Raw genomic sequence first — 25,793 nt, forward strand, 5'->3', positions numbered from 1 at the left:
AGTGACAGGGTACTGTGACCAGGTTAATAAGTCTTAGTGACAGGGCACTGTGACCAGGCTAATAAGTCTCAGTGACAGGGCACTGTGACCAGGCTAATAAGTCTTAGTGACAGGGCACTGTGACCAGGTTAATAAGTCTCAGTGACAGGGTACTGTGACCAGGTTAATAAGTCTTAGTGACAGGGCACTGTGACCAGGCTAATAAGTCTCAGTGACAGGGCACTGTGACCAGGTTAATAAGTCGCAGTGACAGGGCACTGTGACCAGGCTAATAAGTCTCAGTGACAGGGCACTGTGACCAGGCTAATAAGTCTCAGTGACAGGGCACTGTGACCAGGTTAATAAGTCGCAGTGACAGGGCACTGTGACCAGGCTAATAAGTCTCAGTGACAGGGCACTGTGACCAGGCTAATAAGTCTCAGTGACAGGGCACTGTGACCAGGTTAATAAGTCGCAGTGACAGGGCACTGTGACCAGGCTAATAAGTCTCAGTGACAGGGCACTGTGACCAGGCTAATAAGTCTCAGTGACAGGGCACTGTGACCAGGCTAATAAGTCTCAGTGACAGGGCACTGTGACCAGGTTAATAAGTCGCAGTGACAGGGCACTGTGACCAGGCTAATAAGTGTCAGTGACAGGGCACTGTGACCAGGCTAATAAGTCTCAGTGACAGGGCACTTTGACCAGGTTAATAAGTCTCAGTGACAGGGCACTGTGACCAGGCTAATAAGTCTCAGTGACAGGGCACTGTGACCAGGTTAATAAGTCGCAGTGACAGGGCACTGTGACCAGGCTAATAAGTCTCAGTGACAGGGCACTGTGACCAGGCTAATAAGTCTCAGTGACAGGGCACTGTGACCAGGCTAATAAGTCTCAGTGACAGGGCACTGTGACCAGGTTAATAAGTCGCAGTGACAGGGCACTGTGACCAGGCTAATAAGTGTCAGTGACAGGGCACTGTGACCAGGCTAATAAGTCTCAGTGACAGGGCACTTTGACCAGGTTAATAAGTCTCAGTGACAGGGCACTGTGACCAGGCTAATAAGTCTCAGTGACAGGGCACTGTGACCAGGTTAATAAGTCGCAGTGACAGGGCACTGTGACCAGGCTAATAAGTCGCAGTGACAGGGCACTGTGACCAGGCTAATAAGTCTCAGTGACAGGGCACTGTGACCAGGTTAATAAGTCGCAGTGACAGGGCACTGTGACCAGGTTAATAAGTCGCAGTGACAGGGCACTGTGACCAGGCTAATAAGTCTCAGTGACAGGGCACTGTGACCAGGCTAATAAGTCTCAGTGACAGGGCACTGTGACCAGGTTAATAAGTCGCAGTGACAGGGCACTGTGACCAGGCTAATAAGTCTCAGTGACAGGGCACTGTGACCAGGCTAATAAGTCTCAGTGACAGGGCACTGTGACCAGGTTAATAAGTCGCAGTGACAGGGCACTGTGACCAGGCTAATAAGTCTCAGTGACAGGGCACTGTGACCAGGCTATTAAGTCTCAGTGACAGGGCACTGTGACCAGGCTAATAAGTCTCAGTGACAGGGCACTGTGACCAGGTTAATAAGTTGCAGTGACAGGGCACTGTGACCAGGCTAATAAGTGTCAGTGACAGGGCACTGTGACCAGGCTAATAAGTCTCAGTGACAGGGCACTGTGACCAGGTTAATAAGTCTCAGTGACAGGGCACTGTGACCAGGCTAATAAGTCTCAGTGACAGGGCACTGTGACCAGGTTAATAAGTCGCAGTGACAGGGCACTGTGACCAGGCTAATAAGTCGCAGTGACAGGGCACTGTGACCAGGCTAATAAGTCTCAGTGACAGGGCACTGTGACCAGGTTAATAAGTCGCAGTGACAGGGCACTGTGACCAGGTTAATAAGTCGCAGTGACAGGGCACTGTGACCAGGCTAATAAGTCTCAGTGACAGGGCACTGTGACCAGGCTAATAAGTCTCAGTGACAGGGCACTGTGACCAGGTTAATAAGTCTCAGTGACAGGGCACTGTGACCAGGTTAATAAGTCTCAGTGACAGGGCACTGTGACCAGGCTAATAAGTCGCAGTGACAGGGCACTGTGACCAGGCTAATAAGTCTCAGTGACAGGGCACTGTGACCAGGTTAATAAGTCTCAGTGACAGGGCACTGTGACCAGGCTAATAAGTCTCAGTGACAGGGCACTGTGACCAGGCTAATAAGTCTCAGTGACAGGGCACTGTGACCAGGCTAATAAGTCTCAGTGACAGGGCACTGTGACCAGGCTAATAAGTCTCAGTGACCGGGCACTGTGACCAGGCTAATAAGTCTCAGTGACAGGGCTGTCTGGAGGCACCCCATCTAGAGGAGTTATGGTGGGGTGTTTGTGCTGTGTTGCTGGAACATAGTCATTTCAGACAGAATAGTAATTTCAGACAGAACACCCATTCCAGACAGAACACCCATTCCAGACAGAACACTCATTCCAGACAGAACACCCATTTCAGACAGGACACCCATTTCAGACAGAACACCCATTCCAGACAGAACACCCATTTCAGACAGACATTTTTGGCAATGTTTATATGAGCGACTTTCAAACAACCCCTTATTTAGCACTTTGTTGCAGGTGAAATGAGCCTCTGACTAGATGGCATTGTCTTTGTGTCCCAAATGTCAAAAGTAGTGCACTATGTAGGGAATATGGTGCCATTTGGGAGGAAACCTACGTGACCTATGGAGTAAGGGGGAGGGGGTGGCAGTGGGTATTTAAATCCTAAACGGACCCCCTCACCAGGCCTGTGCTGTGAGGTGAGATAGACGTGAATTCAGAGCAGCTCAGTCAGGCAGGTTGTGGCCAGACATTTCCAGGCTAAGAGTGTTCCTGGAGGAGCAGAACACAGCATCTGGCCAGTCAGGATCCATTACTGCTGTTTTACACCAGCTATATTACAGGGCTGTGGACCAACAGCAGTGCTATCCATGATATGAATCACATAACTCAAGGGACCTCTGCTCCGTAGCGTGAATATCATACCACCACTGGTCACTGCTCCCCACAATCTCTCTCTCTCTCTCTCCCTCTCTCTCTCTCTCTCTCTCCCTCTCTCTCTCTCTCTCTCTCTCTCTCTCTCTCTCTCTCTCCCTCTCTCTCGGCCCAGCCTCTCCCTTCCCACAGCCTCTTTTTCTTTCTCTCTCTCTCTCTCTCTCTCTCTCTTTCTCTCTCTCTCTCAGCCCAGCCTCTCCCTTCCCACAGCTTCTTTTTCTCTCTCTCTCTCTCTCTCTCTCTCTCTCTCTCTCTCTCTCTATCTCTCTCCCCTTGCCCAAGCCTCTCTCTCTTTCTCAGCCTCTCTCTCTCTCAATTCAAATTCAATATGCTTTAGTGGCACGAAGGACAACGTCAGTGTTGCCGAAGTGAAGAGATACACATCACACCCCCCCCCCCCCCCCCCCCCCCTCTACAGACAGCTATATTGGTCCGTTAATACAAGACTCGTAAAAGGCCCACTACTCTAGTGAAGAAAATAAATCAGATTTTTCAGGGGGGGGTGCAGCAGCATCCTCAGCACCTCTACTTCCCACGGCTAGGATTCTATGAAAATTCCTCTCTGAAATAGTTTGCTACTTAAATATCACAGCTGTTTTTTTGACTTAATGCAGTAGCTATGTTCCAAAGCGTCATCTTCAATGAGATGTTTAATATTTTAGCTAGCTGAAGCCTCGCTGAAATGTCCATATAATGCAGTTCCACTATTAAGCTGTGTTGCTGTGCTGCTGTGTTGCTGTGTTGCTGTGTTGCTGTGCTGCTGTGTTGCTGTGTTGCTGTGTTGCTGTGCTGCTGTGTTGCTGTGTTGCTGTGCTGCTGTGTTGCTGTGTTGCTGTGCTGCTGTGTTGCTGTGCTGCTGTGCTGCTGTGTTGCTGTCCTGCTGTTCTGCTGTGCTGCTGTGTTGCTGTTCTGCTGTGCTGCTGTGCTGCTGTGCTGCTGTGTTGCTGTGCTGCTGTGCTGCTGTGTTGCTGTGTTGCTGTGCTGCTGTGTTGCTGTCCTGCTGTTCTGCTGTGCTGCTGTGTTGCTGTGTTGCTGTTCTGCTGTGTTGCTGTGCTGCTGTGTTGCTGTACTGCTGTGTTGCTGTACTGCTGTGTTGCTGTGTTGCTGTGCTGCTGTGTTGCTGTGCTGCTGTGCTGCTGTGTTGCTGTGTTGTTGTGTTGCTGTGCTGCTGTGTTGCTGTGCTGCTGTGTTGCTGTGCTGCTGTGCTGATGTGCTGCTGTGCTGATCTGCTGCTGTGCTGCTGTGTTGCTGTGTTGCTGTGCTGATGTGTTGCTGTGTTGCTGTGCTGCTGTGTTGCTGTGCTGCTGTGTTGCTGTGTTGCTGTGCTGATGTGCTGCTGTGTTGCTGTGCTGCTGTGTTGCTGTGTTGCTGTGCTGATGTGCTGCTGTGCTGCTGTGCTGCTGTGTTGATGTGCTGCTGTGCTGCTGTGTTGCTGTGTTGCTGTCCTGCTGTGCTGCTGTGTTGCTGTGCTGCTGTGTTGCTGTGCTGCTGTGTTGCTGTGCTGATGTGTTGCTGTGTTGATGTGTTGCTGTGTTGATGTGTTGCTGTGTTGATGTGTTGCTGTTCTGCTGTGTTGCTGTGCTGATGTGTTGCTGTGCTGCTGTGCTGCTGTGTTGCTGTGCTGATGTGTTGCTGTGTTGATGTGTTGCTGTGTTGATGTGTTGCTGTGCTGATGTGCTGCTGTGCTGATCTGCTGCTGTGCTGATGTGTTGCTGTGCTGCTGTGCTGATCTGCTGCTGTGTTGATGTGTTGCTGTTCTGCTGTGTTGATGTGTTGCTGTTCTGCTGTGTTGCTGTGCTGATGTGTTGCTGTGCTGATGTGTTGCTGTGCTGATGTGTTGCTGTGTTGATGTGTTGCTGTTCTGCTGTGTTGCTGTGCTGATGTGTTGCTGTGCTGCTGTGCTGATCTGCTGCTGTGTTGCTGTGTTGCTGTGTTGCTGTGCTGCTGTGCTGCTGTGTTGCTGTGCTGCTGTGCTGCTGTGTTGCTGTTAAAGGTTGGCAGTTGGTTCACTTCTCCCTCTACACTGAAAACCAGGAGAATAGAGAGGCCATTTTAAGACACGATGACAGACAGGATAACAGGATGCTAGACAGGATAACAAACAGGATAACAGACAGGATCACAGACAGGATAACAGAATAACAGACATGATAACAAACAGGCTAACAGGATAACAGACAGGATAGCAGACAAGATCACAGACAGGCTACCAGGATAACAGACATGATCACAGACAAGCTAACATGATAACAAACAGGATAATAGACAGGATAACATGAGGGATGCTGGCCCATGTTGACTCAAATGCTTCCCACAGTTGTGCCAAGTTGGCTGGATGTCCTTTGGGTGGTTGACCATTCTTGATGCACACAGGAAACTGCTGAGCATGAAAAACCCAGCAGTGTTGCAGTTCTTGACACAAACCGTTGCGCCTGACTCAAACCGTTGTGCCAGGCGTCTACGACCATTTCCTGTTCAAAGACAATTCAATATGTTTTGTCTTGCCCAGTCACCCTCTGAATGGCACACAGACACAATCCATGTCTCAAGGCTTAAAGATCATTATTTAACCCGTCTCCTCCCCTTCATCTACACTGATTGAAGTGGATTAAACAGGTGACATCAATAAGGGATCATAGATTCACCTGGTCAGTCTGTGTCATGGAAATAGCAGTTGTTCCTAATGTTCTGTACACTCAGTGTAGGACCAGGTGAAAAAGACTAATTATTAGTCTGTATCACCTGGTCATATATCTCTTTAATAGATATGGGACCAGGTGATATAGACTTTAATACCAGGTGATATAGACTTTAATAGATATAGGACCAGGTGATATAGACTTTAATACCAGGTGATATAGACTTTAATAGATATAGAACCAGGTGATATAGACTTTAATAGATATGGGACCAGGTGATATAGACTTTAATAGATTTAGGACCAGGTGACATAGACTTTAATAGATTTAGGACCAGGTGACATAGACTTTAATAAATATAGAACCAGGTGATATATACTATAATAGATATAGAACCAGGTGATATAGACTATAATAGATATAGAACCAGGTGATATAGACTATAATAGATTTAGGACCAGGTGATATAGACTATAATAGATTTAGGACCAGGTGATATAGACTTTAATAGATATAGAACCAGGTGATATAGACTATAATAGATATAGGACCAGATGATATAGACTATAATAGATATAGAACCAGGTGATATAGACTATAATAGATTTAGGACCAGGTGATATAGACTTTTTAATAGATTTAGGACCAGGTGATATAGACTTTAATAGATATAGAACCAGGTGATATAGACTATAATAGATATAGAACCAGGTGATATAGACTATAATATATTTAGGACCAGGTGATATAGACTATAATAGATATAGAACCAGGTGATATAGACTATAATAGATTTAGGACCAGGTGATATAGACTTTAATAGATTTAGGACCAGGTGATATAGACTTTAATAGATATAGAACCAGGTGATATAGACTATAATAGATATAGGACCAGATGATATAAACTATAATAGATATAGAACCAGGTGATATAGACTATAATAGATATAGAACCAGGTGATATAGACTATAATAGATATAGAACCAGATGATATAGACTATAATAGATATAGAACCAGGTGATATAGACTATAATAGATATAGAACCAGATGATATAGACTATAATAGATATAGAACCAGGTGATATAGACTTTAATAGATATAGAACCAGGTGATATAGACTTTAATAGATATAGAACCAGGTGATATAGACTATAATAGAGATGGGACCAGGTGATATAGACTTTAATAGATATGGAACCAGATGATATAGACTATAATAGATATAGAACCAGGTAATATAGACTATAATAGATATGGAACCAGATGATATAGACTATAATAGATATAGGACCAGATGATATAGACTTTAATAGATATAGAACCAGGTGATATAGACTATAATAGATATAGAACCAGGTGATATAGACTATAATAGATATAGAACCAGATGATATAGACTATAATAGATATAGAACCAGGTGATATAGACTATAATAGATATAGAACCAGGTGATATAGACTATAATAGATATGGGACCAGGTGATATAGACTTTAATAGATATGGGACCAGATGATATAGACTATAATAGATATAGAACCAGGTGATATAGACTATAATAGATATAGAACCAGATGATATAGACTATAATAGATATAGAACCAGGTGATATAGACTATAATAGATATAGAACCAGGTGATATAGACTATAATAGATATGGGACCAGGTGATATAGACTTTAATAGATATGGGACCAGATGATATAGACTATAATAGATATAGAACCAGGTGATATAGACTATAATAGATATGGGACCAGATGATATAGACTATAATAGATATAGAACCAGGTGATATAGACTATAATAGATATAGAACCAGGTGATATAGACTATAATAGATATGGGACTTGTCAATTTACTGACAACACAAAACATGTTATTTACCTTAGAGAAACGGCCTGGTCTGAAATGAAATGGTGAAGTCCTACGACTCTGCTCTGCTCTGTGATGTAACCTGACGTCAGACTTTATAGCCTTCCTCCCGTTGCCTCTCTGTGGGGCAGCGTACCAAATGGAACCCTGTTCCCTATATGGACCAGGGCCTATATAGGGCTCTGGTTAAAAGTAGTGCACTGTGTAGGGAATAGAGCACCATTTGGGATGCGGACTGCCTCTCTGGCTCTCCCTGTGTGGGCTGTAAACATCCCATAGTGATATATTGTACATGGGGTCTCAGTACTGCTAACTAGACAGAGAACGATGTTTATTTACTAGCTTGAGTTACGGGAGGAAGGGGAGGGGCTGGGCTGTATTTCTGCTGAATACAGGGGGGCGGGCCAGTGAATGATAGAACAAATATGGTAGGGCTGTGGAAGGTGTGTGTTTGTTTGTTTGTTTGTTTGTTTGTGTGTGTGTGTGTGTGTGTGTGTGTGTGTGTGTGTGTGTGTGTGTGTGTGTGTGTGTGTGTGTGTGTGTGTGTGTGTGTGTGTGTGTGTGTGTGTGTGTGTGTGTGTGTTGTTGTTGTTGTTGTTGTGTAAATGACCTTGGACTGATTCCAGAACAGTGAAATGGAATAAATGAAAGGACTTCCTGTGTTAACTCAATGGTGTATCTTACACCAAATACCAACTGTCTATCCCGTCAGTTCTGTGCTTCTGTGTCCCAAATGCTACCCTATTCCCTGTGTAGTGCACTACATATACGCTTTGGTGCCCTGCGGTCCATTGACTTTGATGACTCCAGACAGTTTTCTAGTTTTCAAAGACTTTGTCTTGGTTGATAGTACTACTTCACAGACTGTAGACATGACAGGTGGACAGACAGTGTCGGCAGCCGCGCTGGTAAACAGTGAGAGAATGATCTGTGCTAGGTGGTGATTGGGCAGCTGCTGGTAAACAGGGAGAGAATGATCCGTGCTAGGTGGTGATTGGGCAGCTGCTGGTAAACAGGGAGAGAATGATCCGTGCTAGGTGGTGATTGGGCAGCTGCTGGTAAACAGTGAGAGAATGATCCGTGCTAGGTGGTGATTGGGCAGCTGCCGGTAAACAGGGAGAGAATGATCCGTGCTAAGTGGTGATTGGGCCCCCTGCCAACTGATAGAAGTGGAACCTGATCATCCTTTCCTTAATAGGCCACAATCCTCATACTGCGTGTATATGTGTGTGCGTGGGTGCGTGCGTGCGTGTGTGTGTGTGTGTGTGTGTCAGTGTGTGGGAGGGTTAATAGGGCCCTATAATCCCCTCCAAATGTCTTCTGAAAGGAGGCAGATTCCCCCAGGATAAGAAGCAGGCAGACTAAGGCCTGTATTTTCAATCAGTGTTCATTAGGAGTTGACAGTTTAACTGCTGCTGCTGTTGCTGAATCAAACTCTGAATGGGGAAAACCTCAAGGGAAATGTTTTTGTGAAGAAGTAATTTTCTTTACTCTAACAATGACCTTCTGCTTTTCTCTCTCTCTCTTTCTTTCTCTCCTCTCCCACGTCACCGTTCATGACTACAGGAAGTTGAGGTTAGTAAACACCTTCTAGATCCGGTTTGTCTGTTCGGTCTTTTCATGTTGACGTTTCTCTTTAAACCGGAGGAGGAGGATTTGGGAATCTGTCCAATTCTCTCTCTTTGGACTGCAGATGTTACCTGCCCTTTTCAATCAAGAGTAGTCAATGTCTCTGCTTGATAGGAGCAAGCTAGCTACTTCTAGCTAGCTAGCCATTGATTCATGAAAAGTATCACTTATTATGTCTCATGGTCTTAGTTCAACTGACAAACCGCATTATAACACCTGACATTAAACTGCCTAGCTGCATTATAACACCTGACATTAAACGGCCTAATCGCATTATAACACCTGACATTAAACGGCCTAATCGCATTATAACACCTGACATTAAACTGCCTAGCTGCATTATAACACCTGACATTAAACTGCCTAGTTGCATTATAACACCAGACATTAAACTGCCTAGTTGCATTATAACACCTGACATTAAACTGCCTAGTTGCATTATAACACCTGACATTAAACTGCCTAGCTGCATTATAACACCAGACATTAAACTGCCTAGTTGCATTATAACACCTGACATTAAACTGCCTAGCTGCATTATAACACCTGACATTAAACTGCCTAGCTGCATTATAACACCTGACATTAAACTGCCTAGCTGCATTATAACACCTGACATTAAACTGCCAAACTGCATTATAACACCTGACATTAAACTGCCAAACCGCATTATAACACCTGACATTAAACTGCCTAGTTGCATTATAACACCAGACATTAAACTGCCTAGTTGCATTATAACACCTGACATTAAACTGCCTAGTTGCATTATAACACCTGACATTAAACTGCCAAACCGCATTATAACACCTGACATTAAACTGCCTAGCTGCATTATAACACCTGACATTAAACTGCCTAGCTGCATTATAACACCTGACATTAAACTGCCTAGCTGCATTATAACACCTGACATTAAACTGCCTAGCTGCATTATAACACCTGACATTAAACTGCCTAGCTGCATTATAACACCAGACATTAAACTGCCTAGTTGCATTATAACACCTGACATTAAACTGCCAAACTGCATTATAACACCTGACATTAAACTGCCTAGCTGCATTATAACACCAGACATTAAACTGCCAAACTGCATTATAACACCTGACATTAAACTGCCTAGCTGCATTATAACACCTGACATTAAACTGCCTAGCTGCATTATAACACCTGACATTAAACTGCCTAGCTGCATTATAACACCTGACATTAAACTGCCTAGCTGCATTATAACACCTGACATTAAACTGCCAAACTGCATTATAACACCAGACATTAAACTGCCTAGCTGCATTATAACACCTGACATTAAACTGCCAAACCGCATTATAACACCTGACATTAAACTGCCAAACCGCATCATAACACCTGACATTAAACTGCCTAGCTGCATTATAACACCAGACATTAAACTGACAAACCGCATCATAACACCAGACATTAAACTGCCTAGTTGCATTATAACACCTGACATTAAACTGCCTAGCTGCATTATAACACCAGACATTAAACTGACAAACCGCATCATAACACCAGACATTAAACTGCCTAGTTGCATTATAACACCAGACATTAAACTGCCTAGTTGCATTATAACACCAGACATTAAACTGCCTAGTTGCATTATAACACCTGACATTAAACTGCCTAGCTGCATTATAACACCTGACATTAAACTGCCTAGCTGCATTATAACACCTGACATTAAACTGCCTAGCTGCATTATAACACCAGACATTAAACTGACAAACCGCATCATAACACCAGACATTAAACTGCCTAGTTGCATTATAACACCAGACATTAAACTGCCTAGTTGCATTATAACACCAGACATTAAACTGCCTAGTTGCATTATAACACCTGACATTAAACTGCCTAGTTGCATTATAACACCTGACATTAAACTGCCTAGCTGCATTATAACACCTGACATTAAACTGCCTAGCTGCATTATAACACCAGACATTAAACTATTACACTTCAACAGCCCAGAAATATAGATTTATGCATGTGTCCCAATTGGCACCGTGTTCCCTATAAACTGGCCCTGGTGAAAACGTAGTGCACTATAAAGGGAACAGGGCTCCATTTGAGACGTATCCCTTTAATGGATATCGTCTGTCTCCACACTTCCTCTGAATATATGAAACGCCTTTGGCTTAAGTTGTTCAGCTTGACTTGAGAGCTCTGTGTTATACTGCTGGGATCCCAGTGTAGGATAAGGCCAAGCCAGTCGTAACAAACATAATCCTGTGGGTCCTCATCCACACACACACACACACACACACACACAAACACACACACACACACACACACACACACACACACACACACACACACACACACACACACACACACACACACACACACACACACACACACATACATACATACATACATAAATACATATTTAGCATTTTTATCATAATTTTAACCCTCAAACACAACCAGAGACTAGTCTAACACCCCCAGAGACCAGTCTAACACCCCCAGAGACCAGTCTAACACCCCCAGAGACTAGTCTAACACCCCCAGAGACCAGTCTAACACCCCCCAGAGACCAGTCTAACACCCCCCAGAGACTAGTCTAACACCCCCAGAGACTAGTCTAACACCCCCCCCAGAGACCAGTCTAACACCCCCAGGGACCAGTCTAACACCCCCCAGAGACTAGTCTAACACCCCAAGAGACCAGTCTAACACCCCCAGAGACCAGTCTAACACCCCCAGAGACCAGTCTAACACCCCCAGATTCCAGTCTAACACCCCCAGAGACTAGTCTAACACCCCCAGAGACTAGTCTAACACCCCCAGAGACTAGTCTAACACCCCCAGAGACCAGTCTAACACCCCCAGAGACTAGTCTAACACCCCCAGGGACCAGTCTAACACCTCCCCCCCAGAGACTAGTCTAACACCCCCAGAGACTAGTCTAACACCCCCAGAGACCAGTCTAACACCCCCAGAGACCAGTCTAACACCCCCAGAGACCAGTCAAACACCCCCAGAGACCAGTCAAACACCCCCAGAGACCAGTCTAACATCCCCAGAGACCAGTCTAACACCCCAGAGACCAGTCTAATGAGACCAGTCTAACACCCCCAGTTGAACAGTCTAAAACCCCCAGAGACCAGTCTAAAAGATAGTTTCTGTGTTTCCCAAATGGCACCCTGTTCCCAACATAGTGCACTACTATTATATGGCACTATATAGGGAAGTAGTGAGCAATAATAAAGAATAGGGTTCCGTTTGGTGCACATTCATTCTGAGAGTGTATATTCCCTGTGTGACAGGGAGGAAGCTAAAATCACCACTTTACAGAGAGTGAGACCGTCTGTGATCTTCTGTTTTGTCCTTGGATATGTTGTTGTTGTTGTTGTTGTTGTTTACACTACGCTCTGCAACTCTGCAGTGACACTACTCCGATTCTCACATTCTCTCTAGGATGACTACATCAGGAATGTGGAGGAAACCCCAGTATCGGATGAAAGTAAGTTAAAGGAAATGATGTCATATAACCTTCTCTGTCTTCATGTTATCAAAAACAAAACTTTTTTTAAAATTTTTTTAAATGAAAAGTAATGTACACTACAGATGTTGTAAAAATGGGTTCCTGGATTGAGTGTGTGGAAAAGAACCATGGAGTCGCCATTTTGTTACACAACAAACGGAAGAAAACTGACTAAATAAAACAAGGGAGGGACTACCTAGACTGTTCCAATAAGAAACATTTCAAAAAACATTTTTGCTACGCTGTGCCCTAATGAACATGGCCCTGATCTGATGGAGCGTTGCTAGGGATTTCTGGTGAGGAGACGTGGAGACTGAGGGTCCGTTCCAAATGGCATCCTCTTCTCTATATCAGGCTTCCCCAGCTGGTGGCACGCAGGATTTATCATTTGTACCTCTTCCTCCCCTCATGTTTTCTGAGCAAAAAAAACCAAAGTTTTTATAAAATCTATTTTTGGTTGTTGTTGTTGGATTTTCATTGTTGGACGTAAAAAAAAAAACTGTAAAAAGACTAGGAAATCAGCTCCAAGTGATTTTATTTGAGGAAATATGTTTTCCTATGCGTAAATAGCGAGACATATACCGATGTAATCAAGGTTTGAAATGATTCTGTTTTTGTCAAAAATACCTGTTTGTGCTACTTGCGGTCAACGTGCAGTGTGCAAATGATTTGTAACTATGTTCCGGCTCCCTGACCATCCACTCAAGACAAAATCGTCCCTTGGCTGAATGTACTGTAGTTGGGGACCCCTGTTCTATATAGTACACTACCTACTGTATGGGAGCCCGATGGGAGCCCTATGGGCCCTGGTCAAAAGTAGTGCACTACATAGGGAATAGGGTCCCATTTGGCTCTCACTACATAGGCAATAGGTTCCCATTTGGGATACAGAATGTTGATGATACATGAGGGGACTGGCTCTTCTTAGCGTGGAGAGGATGGAGAGCTGGTGTGATAATTGTTTCTGCTTCAGCTGAGGCTCAGCTCAGTGAATTCCTATAGGACTACCACTACGGAACACCCTGGGTTCTGCTGCTCAGCTCAGTGAATTCCCATAGGACTACCACTACGGAACACCCTGGGTTCTGCTGCTCAGCTCAGTGAATTCCCATAGGACTACCACTACGGAACTCCCTGGGTTCTGCTGCTCAGCTCAGTGAATTCCCATAGGACTACCACTACGGAACACCCTGGGTTCTGCTGCTCAGCCCAGTGAATTCCCATAGGACTACCACTACGGAACACCCTGGGTTCTGCTGCTCAGCTCAGTGAATTCCCATAGGACTACCACTACTGAACACCCTGGGTTCTGCTGTTCAGCTCAGTGAATTCCCATAGGACTACCACTACGGAACACCCTGGGTTCTGCTGCTCAGCTCAGTGAATTCCCATAGGACTACCACTACGGAACACCCTAGGTTCTGCTGCTCAGCTCAGTGAATTCCCATAGGACTACCACTACTGAACACCCTGGGTTCTGCTGCTCAGCTCAGTGAATTCCCATAGGACTACCACTACGGAACACCCTGGGTTCTGCTGCTCAGCTCAGTGAATTCCCATAGGACTACCACTACGGAACACCCTGGGTTCTGCTGCTCAGCTCAGTGAATTCCCATAGGACTACCACTACGGAACACCCTGGGTTCTGTTGCTCTGCTGCAGCTGGCTCAGACAAACACCAATCGACTCACTTCAATACAGGACATCAACTGTGCAATGAACAGAAAGCTATACATATTATTGTATAGATATCCCTATTAGCTATAGGAAATGAACAATGAACAGAAAGCTATAGATATTATTGTATAGATATCCCTATTAGCTATAGGAAATGAACAATGAACAGAAAGCTATAGATATTATTGTATAGATATCCCTATTAGCTATAGGAAATTAACAATGAACAGAAAGCTATAGATATTATTGTATAGATATCCCTATTAGCTATAGTAAATGAACAATGAACAGAAAGCTATAGATATTATTGTATAGATATCCCTATTAGCTATAGGAAATGAACAATGAACAGAAAGCTATAGATATGATTGTATAGATATCCCTATTAGCTATAGGAAATGAACAATGAACAGAAAGCTATAGATATTATTGTATAGATATCCCTATTAGCTATAGGAAATGAACAATGAACAGAAAGCTATAGATATTATTGTATAGATATCCCTATTAGCTATAGGAAATGAACAATGAACAGAAAGCTATAGATATTATTGTATAGATATCCCTATTAGCTATAGGAAATGAACAATGAACAGAAAGCTATAGATATTATTGTATAGATATCCCTATTAGCTATAGGAAATGAACAATGAACAGAAAGCTATAGATATTATTGTATAGATATCCCTATTAGTTATAGGAAATGAACAATGAACAGAAAGCTATAGATATTATTGTATAGATATCCCTATTAGCTATAGGAAATGAACAATGAACAGAAAGAAAATGAGCATGTACACTTGTATTTCTACACAAAAAGCTTGTCCTTTATAAAGAGTTCCCTGAGCTGTAAGGTGAGGAAGCCAAGCTGTACTGTAGCTATCTACCCTGGCTATATCAAAACAGACCACAGCACAGAATGGAGAGGTACATACTATCCCCTAGCTGTGTGGACCATCTCATTCCAATTCCTCACTGACCAGTGATCGATGCAAGGACATTATCACCTAGCTTTCTCTTAATGGTTATTATCATTATCCCTGTCACTGTATTTTCTTATTGAATGACGGACAAAACACAGGTTTAGAAATGTCCTTTCTCCTCGCAGGTTCCATCGCCTTAAAAGCTCATCTAATCGGGTTTATGTTTCCATAGAAACTCAGTGCGTTGATACGTAGAGGGACTCGTTTCTGGACAGCTGATTTGCAGCTCACTCACGCTCTCTCCTGTATTTATGAGTCGCCTCTCTTCCAGAACCCATCCCCCCCGTCCTCCCAACCAGGCTTTAGAAAGAGAGAGAGAGATAGACTGAGAGACAGAGAGACACAGAGAGAGCAGGAGGAGAGAGAGAGCAGAAGGAGAGAAGAGATAGCAGAAGGAGAGAAAGAGAGAGAGACAGACTGAGAGACAGAGAGAGAGACAGACAGACTGAGAGACAGAGAGCAGGAGGAGAGAGATACAGAGAGAGAGAGAGACAGACTGAGAGACAGAGAGAGAGAGAGCAGAAGGAGACACAGAGAGAGCAGAAGGAGAGACAGAGAGATCGCTGAGCGCTGGGCGGCAGCTTAAAACCCTGAAATTAGTCCTCTGTGTTTATAATGCTTCCAAATCCAACTCAGAGGAGAAATCAAATGAAATCCAAACAGGACAGCTTTAACCTGTATTAAGAGCTGCTGCGGCTGGACCCTGCCTTCTCTCCCAGCACATTGTTTACACTGTAGGCTTGGTCTGTGTCTCAAATGGCATCCTATTCCCTATTTATTCAAAGTATTGCACTATATAGGGAATAGGGTACCATAGTAGTACACTATATAGTGAAGAGGGTGCCATTTAGGAGACACACAGAATCTCCTCAGAGCTTATTCATTACACTGACTCAAATGAAAAGATGTTGTAAACAGCAACAACACTGCTGCTTTGTAGGGATGTTCTCTACTACAGGGATATTTACATAATGACTAAAACATTCTGTACTGAGAATGAACCCCCAGAATCAGACTGAATTAGGCCCCATGACAAGCTGGCTTAACCATCAACCATTTTATTTTCTTTCACATTTATTTGACGTGGTGATGATGTAATGCACATCAGTTGACTTAGTGATGATGTAATACACATCAGTTGACTTAGTGATGATGCACAATGCACATCAGTTGACTTAGTGATGATGCACAATGCACATCAGTTGACTTAGTGAGGATGCACAATGCACATCAGTTGACTTAGTGATGATGTAATACACATCAGTTGACTTAGTGATGATGTAATACACATCAGTTGACTTAGTGATGATGCACAATGCACACCAGTTGACTTAGTGATGATGCACAATGCACATCAGTTGACTTAGTGAGGATGCACAATGCACATCAGTTGACTTAGTGATGATGTAATACACATCAGTTGACTTAGTGATGATGTAATACACATCAGTTGACTTAGTGATGATGCACAATGCACATCAGTTGACTTAGTGATGATGCACAATGCACATCAGTTGACTTAGTGATGATGCACAATGCACATCAGTTGACTTAGTGATGATGCACAATGCACATCAGTTGACTTAGTGATGATGTAATACACATCAGTTGACTTAGTGATGATGCACAATGCACATCAGTTGACTTAGTGATGATGCACAATGCACATCAGTTGACTTAGTGATGATGCACAATACACATCATTTGACTTAGTGATGATGCACAATGCACATCAGTTGACTTAGTGATGATGCACAATGCACATCAGTTGACTTAGTGATGATGCACAATGCACATCAGTTGACTTAGTGATGATGCACAATGCACATCAGTTGACGTGGTGATGATGTAATGCACATCAGTTGATGTGGTGATGATGTAATGCACATCAGTTGACTTAGTGATGATGTAACACACATCAGTTGACGTGGTGATGATGTAATGCACATCAGTTGATGTGGTGATGATGTAATGCACATCAGTTGATGTGGTGATGATGTAATGCACATCAGTTGACGTGGTGATGATGTAATACACATCAGTTGATGTGGTGATGATGTAATGCACATCAGTTGACGTGGTGATGATGTAATGCACATCAGTTGACGTGGTGATGATGTAATACACATCAGTTGACGTGGTGATGATGTAATACACATCAGTTGACGCGGTGATGATGTAATACACATCAGTTGACGTGGTGATGATGTAATGCACATCAGTTGACGTGGTGATGCAATACACATCAGTTGATGTGGTGATGATGTAATGCACATCAGTTGACTTAGTGATGATGTAATACACATCAGTTGACGTGGTGATGATGTAATACACATCAGTTGACGTGGTGATGATGTAATACACATCAGTTGACGCGGTGATGATGTAATACACATCAGTTGACGTGGTGATGATGTAATGCACATCAGTTGACTTAGTGATGATGTAATGCACATCAGTTGACGTGGTGATGATGTAATGCACATCAGTTGACGTGGTGATGATGTAATGCTCATCAGTTGATGTGCTTCAGCTAGGCTACTGCGTATTGGACAAGAAACAGCCTGTTAATGATCTATAATTGGTCTAGAGGGAAATTACTGTAGAATAAAAGCAGCTAAATTATTGTCTGATTACGTTCTTACTCTTCCTAAAAGCCTCAGACAAGAGAACTCATCATTTAAGTGAATAACTTTCAACTGGGGCTACAATTACTGTCAAATTAGAGGGTTATTTCATATTGTTAAAACATAATTGGAGGCCCCATGTTAAATCAGGAAGCACCTTTTAGAATGTTCAAGCATCCCAAATGAACCCTATGTTCTATGTAGTGCACAACTGTTGACCGGGGCCCATAGGGTTCTGGTCTAAAGTAGAGCACTACGTAGTGAACAGGGCGTCATTTGGGATGCACCCTAAATCAACCTCTACACAACAGTTGTTAATGCTGTCTGTGCAACGTGAAGGGGCTATCTGTACTGAACACTATACTATAATGCAACAATTTCAATGATTTTACTTGAGTTATGGTTCATATAAGGAAATCATTCAATTTAAATAGATTAATTAGGCCCCAGTCTATGGATTTCACATGACTAGGCAGGGGCGCAGCTATTGGTGGGCATGGGAGGGCATAGGCCCACCCAGTGGGGAGTCAGGCCCAGCCAATAAGAATGAGTTTTTTCACAAAAGGGGCTTTATTACAGACAGAAATTTATTACAGACAGAAATGCTCCTCAGTTTCATCAGCTGTCCAGGTGGCTGGTCTCAGACGATCCCACAGGTGAAGAAGCCGGATGTGGAGGTCCTGGGCTGGCGTTGTTACACGTGGTCTGTGGTTGTGAGGCCGGTTGGACGTACTGGCAAATTCTCTAAAACGACGTTGGAGGCGGCTTATGGTAGATAAATTAATATTAAATTATTGCACCTTGTGTAGTATTGTGTGACAAAACTGCACATTTTAGAGTGGCCTTTTATTGTCCCCAGCACAAGGTGCACATGTGTAATGATCAAGCTGTTTAATAAGCTTCTTGATGTGCCACACCTGTCAGGTGGATGGATTATCTTGGCAAAGGAGAAAGGCTCACTAACAGGGATGAAAAAATTAGAGAGAAATTAGCTTTTTTATTTCAGCTCATGGAACATGGTACCAACACTTAACATGCTGCGTTTATATTTTTGGTGTAGTTAGTCAGTCGAGTAAATTACAGGTTAAACCAGTATTTTTCTCAAGGCAGATCAAGGAGCCAATACGTTCAACATTTGTTCAAAGCTACAGTGTACCGTTCCAAGGTGGAAAATGGTAGCTTCTCTGTCGTAATGTGCTACTAGCTTTCTGTCCCATCCAAGACACTGTAATGACCCTCAGACAGCCTTCAGTTAGGCAGCAGCGCCGACATCTAAATCACAGCACTTTAAAGGGCTGGGGCGGGGGGGGGAAGGGGGGTGGGGGGGGGGGGGGGGGGGGGGGGGATCTCGCTGAGTTTGTAAGGTCTTTTGTAATATCCAAGGGTACAACACTGTTCCACCTACCTTACCAGACATTGCATTTCAACTGTCTTGTTCAATTTGTGATGAAGAGGAGCCCCGAATCAATTTAGCTCTGTGGGATCGCTCCCACAAGGGGGGTGGCTAGCTGGGATGAATTAATGATATTCAAATGAAAGTTAGCGCCCACGTAGCTACAGGGACTTTTGTAATTATTTTTGTAGCGGGGGGGGGGGGGGGGGGGTCATACATTAGTTATTCCCTCTGTTATAGAAACAGATGACAAGGATTGCCTTTAACTCATCTTTACTCCTCTGAGGCAAAGTGAATGCCTTTTAAGTGAGGCAGAGTGGGTGTGGTGGTTGGGTACATCCCAAATGGCACCCTATTCCCTGTATAGCCCTGTGGGCCCTGGTCAAAAGTAGTGCACTACAAAAGGAATAGGGTGCCATATGGGATGCATTTATAGTGTGATACAACAGACCCCCTACTCTGACCCCTCGTTAGAATCGCAACACGTTCGTCTTCAGAGCCGTCCCACTGGGTACACGACACAACAGACCCCCTACTCTGACCCCTCGTTAGAATCGCAACACGTTCATCTTCAGAGCCGTCCCACTGGGTACACGACACAACAGACCCCCTACTCTGACCCCTCGTTAGAATCACAACACGTTCATCTTCAGAGCCGTCCCACTGGGTACACGACACAACAGACCCCCTACTCTGACCCCTCGTTAGAATCACAACACGTTCATCTTCAGAGCCGTCCCACTGGGTACACGACACAACAGACCCCCTACTCTGACCCCTCGTTAGAATCACAACACGTTCATCTTCAGAGCCGTCCCACTGGGTACACGACACAACAGACCCCCTACTCTGACCCCTCGTTAGAATCACAACACGTTCATCTTCAGAGCCGTCCCACTGGGTACACGACACAACAGACCCCCAACTCTGACCCCTCGTTAGAATCACAACACGTTCATCTTCAGAGCCGTCCCACTGGGTACACGACACAACAGACCCCCTACTCTGACCCCTCGTTAGAATCACAACACGTTCATCTTCAGTGCCTTCCCACTGGGTACACGACACAACAGACCCCCTACTCTGACCCCTCGTTAGAAACACAACACGTTCATCTTCAGAGCCTTCCCACTGGGGACACGTTGGTTGAATCAACATTGTTTCCACGTCATTTCAATGAAGTGAACCAACGTGGAAAAGACGCCTGTGCCCAGTGGGGTTTGCTAATTGGCTACGGTGTCAAATCTGAATGTCATTTTCCTTTCAGCACATCTTGTTAAATAGTCCACACCTCCAGTTTATCACCCACACCTCCAGTTTATCACCCACACCTCCAGTTTATCACCCACACCTCCAGTTTATCACCCACATCTCCAGATTATCACCCACACCTTCAGTTTATCACCCACATCTCCAGTTTATCACCCACACCTCCAGTTTATCACCCACACCTCCAGTTTACCACCCACATATCCAGTTTATCACCCACATCTACAGTTTATCACCCACACCTCCAGTTTATCACCCACACCTCCAGTTTATCACCCACATCTCCAGTTTATCACCCACACCTCCAGTTTATCACCCACATCTCCAGTTTATCACCCACACCTCCAGTGTATCACCCACACCTCCAGTTTATCACCCACATATCCAGTGTATCACCCACATCTCCAGTTTATCACCCACACCTCCAGTTTATCACCCACACCTCCAGTTTATCACCCACACCTCCAGTTTATCACCCACATCTCCAGTTTATCACCCACATCTCCAGTTTATCACCAATATCTCCATACAGTATAAAGAAACACACCAGTACAGTAGCACCAGTATAGTAGCACCAGTATAGTAGCACCAGTACAGCAGCACCAGTACAGTACAGTAGCACCAGTACAGTACAGTAGCACCAGTACAGTACAGTAGCACAAGTACAGTAGCACCAGTATAGTAGCACCAGTACAGTAGCACCAGTACAGTATAGTAGCACCAATACAGTATAGTAGCAACAGTACAGTAGCACCAATACAGTATAGTAGCACCAGTACAGTAGCACCAGTACAGTAGCAAAAGTACAGTACAGTAGCACCAGTACAGCAGCACCAGTACAGTACAGTAGCACCAGTACAGTAGCACCAGTACAGTATAGTAGCACCAGTACAGTAGCACCAGTACAGTATAGTAGCACCAGTACAGCATAGTAACACCAGTACAGTAGCACCAGTACAGTATAGTAGCACCAGTACAGTAGCACCAGTACAGTACAGTAGCACCAGTAAGGTATAGTAGCACCAGTACAGTACAGTAGCACCAGTACAGTAGCACCAGTATAGTAGCACCAGTACAGTACAGCAGCACCAGTACAGTACAGTACAGCAGCACCAGTACAGTACAGTAGCACCAGTACAGTAGCACCAGTACAGTATAGTAGCACCAGTACAGTACAGTAGCACCAGTACAGTAGCACCAGTACAGCATAGTAGCACCAGTACAGTAGCACCAGTACAGTACAGTAGCACCAGTACAGTATAGTAGCACCAGTACAGTAGCACCAGTACAGTAGCACCAGTACAGTATAGTAGCACCAGTACATTATAGTAGCACCAGTACAGTACAGTAGCACCAGTACAGTACAGTAGCACCAGTACATTATAGTAGCACCAGTACAGTACAGTAGCACCAGTACAGTATAGTAGCACCAATACAGTAGAGTAGCACCAGTACAGTACAGTAGCACCAGTACTGTATAGTAGCACCAGTACAGTACAGTAGCACCAGTACAGTATAGTAGCACCAGTACAGTAGCACCAGTACAGTATAGTAGCACCAGTACAGCATAGTAACACCAGTACAGTAGCACCAGCATAGTAACACCAGTACAGTAACACCAGTACAGTAGCACCAGTACAGTATAGTAGCACCAGTACAGTAGCACCAGTACAGTACAGCAGCACCAGTAAGGTATAGTAGCACCAGTACAGTAGCACCAGTACAGCAGTACCAATACAGTAGCACCAGTACAGTACAGTAGCACCAGTACAGTATAGTTGCACCAGTACAGTAGTACCAGTACAGTAGCACCAGTACAGTATAGTAGCACCAGTACAGTAGTACCAGTACAGTAGCACCAGTACAGTACAGTAGCACCAGTACAGTATAGTTGCACCAGTACAGTAGTACCAATACAGTAGCACCAGTTCAGTATAGTAGCACCAGTATAGTAGCACCAGTATAGTAGCACCAGTACAGTAGTACCAGTACAGTAGCACCAGTACAGTATAGTAGCACCAGTACAGTAGCACCAATACAGTAGCACCAGTACAGTATAGTAGCACCAGTACAGTAGCACCAGTACAGCAGCACCAGTACAGTACAGTAGCACCAGTACAGTACAGTAGCACCAGTACAGTAGCACCAGATGTCACTCAACATATTCCTTCTGTCCATCGCTCAGTTGATTTCCTATAGTTAACTGATAATGACGTTGTATCGATAATGACATTGTAACGATAATGATAATGATACTTCAATGATAATGACGGTGTAATGATAATGACACTGTAATGATAGTGACGCCGAAATGATAATGACGGTGTAATGATAATGACGCTGTAATGATAATGAGGCTGTAATGATACAGAAATGATAATGATGTTGTATTGTCTCATACACCAGATAGGTCCAGTGTCTTCTTTTACAAGGTCTTGCTTGTGATGCTTTACTCACAGCCCCTTTCTCTCCTGTACTGTAGCTCTCTCTCCTGTACTGTAGCTCTCTCTCTCCTGTACTGTAGCTCTCTCTCCTGTACTGTATCTCTCTCTCCTGTACTGTAGCTCTCTCTCCTGTACTGTAGCTATCTCTCCTGTACTGTAGCTCTCTCTCTCTCCTGTACTGTAGCCCTCTCTCCTGTACTGTAGCTCTCTTTCTCTCCTGTACTGTAGCTCTTTCCTGTACAGTAGCTCTCTCTCTCTCCTGTACTGTAGCTCTCTCTCCTTTACTGTAGCTCTCTCTCCTGTACTGTAGCCCTCTCTCTCCTGTACTGTAGCTCTCTTTCTCTCCTGTACTGTAGCTCTCTTTCCTGTACTGTAGCCCTCTCTCCTGTACTGTAGATCTCTCTCCTGTACTATAGCTCTCTCTCCTGTACTGTAGCTATCTCTCCTGTACTGTAGCTCTCTCTCTCTCCTGTACTGTAGCCCTCTCTCCTGTACTGTAGCTCTCTTTCTCTCCTGTACTGTAGCTCTTTCCTGTACTGTAGCTCTCTCTCTCTCCTGTACTGTAGCTCTCTCTCCTTTACTGTAGCTCTCTCTCCTGTACTGTAGCTCTCTTTCTCTCCTGTACTGTAGCTCTCTTTCCTGTACTGTAGCCCTCTCTCCTGTACTGTAGCTCTCTCTCCTGTACTGTAGCTCTCTTTCTCTCCTGTACTGTAGCTCTCTTTCCTGTACTGTAGCCCTCTCTCCTGTACTGTAGCTCTCTCTCTCCTGTACTGTAGCTCTCTCTCATGTACTGTAGCTCTCTCCTGTAGTGTAGCTCTCTCTCTCCTGTACTGTAGCTCTCTCTCCTGTACTGTAGCTCTCTCCTGTACTGTAGCCCTCTCTCTCCTGTACTGTAGCTCTCTCTCTCCTGTACTGTAGCTCTCTTTCCTGTACTGTAGCTCTCTCTCTCCTGTACTGTAGCTATCTCTCCTGTACTGTAGCTCTCTCTCCTGTACTGTAGCTCTCTCTCTCCTGTACTGTAGCTCTCTCTCTCCTGTACTGTAGCTCTCTCTCCTGTACTGTACTGTAACCTTCTCTCCTGTACTGTAGCTCTCTCTCCTGTACTGTAGCTCTCTCTCCTGTACTGTAGCTCTCTTTCCTGTACTGTAGCACTCTCTCTCCTGTACTGTAGCTCTCTCTCTCCTGTACTGTAGCTCTCTCTATCTCCTGTACTGTAGCTCTCTCTATCTCCTGTACTGTAGCTCTCTCTCCTGTACTGTAGCTCTCTCTCTCTCTCCTGTACTGTATCTCTCTCTCCTGTACTGCAGCTCTCTCTCCTGTACTGTAACCCTATCTCTCCTGTACTGTAGCTCTCTCTCTCTCCTGTACTGTAGCTCTGTCTCTCTCTCCTGTACTATAGCTCTCTCTCTCTCTCCTGCACTGTAGCTCTCTCTCCTGTGTAGCCCCTCTCTCTCTCCTGCACTGTAGCTCTCTCTCCTGTGTAGCTCTCTCTCTCTCTCCTGTACTGTAGCTCTCTCTCTCTCCTGCACTGTAGCTCTCTCTACTGTGTAGCTCTCTCTCTCCTGCACTGTAACCCTCTCTATCCTGTACTGTAGCTCTCTCTCCTGTACTGTAGCTCCTCTCTTTTGACGTACTTCGATCTACATTAAGAGAAGCAGAGTAAGCAGAGTCAGTTGAATATTGAATTATTACTGTGCATGCTAACATCCTCAGTGTCACCTACTGTAATCACATACGCACCAGATCTGTAGAGGTAGATCTCTGGCTCTGCACTCTATTCCCTGTATACAACTGGCACCTTATTTCTTGTGTACAACTGGCACCCTATTCCCTGTATACAACTGGCACCCTATTCCCTGTATACAACTGGCACCCTATTCCCACTATACAACTGGCACCCTATTCCCTGTATACAACTGGCAACCTATTCCCACTATACAACTGGCATCCTATTCCCTGTATACAACTGGCAACCTATTCCCACTATACAACTGGCACCCTATTGTCTGTATACAACTGGCACCCTATTGTCTGTATACAACTGGCACCCTATTCCCACTATTCAACTGGCACCCTATTCCATGTATACAACTGGCAACCTATTCCCACTATACAACTGGTACCCTATTCCCTGTATACAACTGGCACCCTATTGTCTGTGCACAACTGGCACACTATTCCCTGTATTTATATGGTACCCTATTCCCTGTATTTATCTGGCACCCTATTCCATGTATTTATCTGGCACCCTATTCCCGCTATTCAACTGGCACCCTATTGTATGTATACAACTGGCACACTATTCCCTGTATTTATCGGGCACCCTATTCCCTGTATTTATCTGGCACCCTATTCCATGTATTTATCTGGCACCCTATTCCATGTATTTATCTGGCACCCTATTCCATGTATTTATCTGGCACCCTATTCCATGTATTTATCTGGCACCCTATTCCCTGTATTTATCTGGCACCCTATTCCCTGTATTTATCTGGCACCCTATTCCATGTATTCATCTGGCACCCTATTCCATGTATTTATCTGGCACCCTATTCCATGTATTTATCTGGCACCCTATTCCCTGTATACAACTGGCACCATATTCCCTGTATACAACTGGCACCCTATTCCATGTATTTATCTGGCACCCTATTCCCGCTATTCAACTGGCACCCTATTCCCTGTATACAACCGGCACCCTATACCCTGTA

General features: G+C 44.4%; 1 protein-coding gene across 1 annotated transcript in view; it reads left to right on the forward strand.

The window, feature by feature from the left end:
* Positions 1–25,793, forward strand: part of LOC139381651 (testican-2-like) — a 120,781-nt gene that overhangs the window by 27,568 nt on the left and 67,420 nt on the right. The window contains exon 2 of the mRNA XM_071125332.1: positions 12,623–12,668. Within this exon, the coding sequence (XP_070981433.1) occupies positions 12,623–12,668 (46 nt within the window). The remainder of the gene's footprint in view (positions 1–12,622; positions 12,669–25,793) is intronic.

Source organism: Oncorhynchus clarkii, chromosome 23, assembly GCF_045791955.1.
Source record: "Oncorhynchus clarkii lewisi isolate Uvic-CL-2024 chromosome 23, UVic_Ocla_1.0, whole genome shotgun sequence".
NCBI classification, from domain to species: Eukaryota; Metazoa; Chordata; class Actinopteri; order Salmoniformes; family Salmonidae; genus Oncorhynchus; species Oncorhynchus clarkii.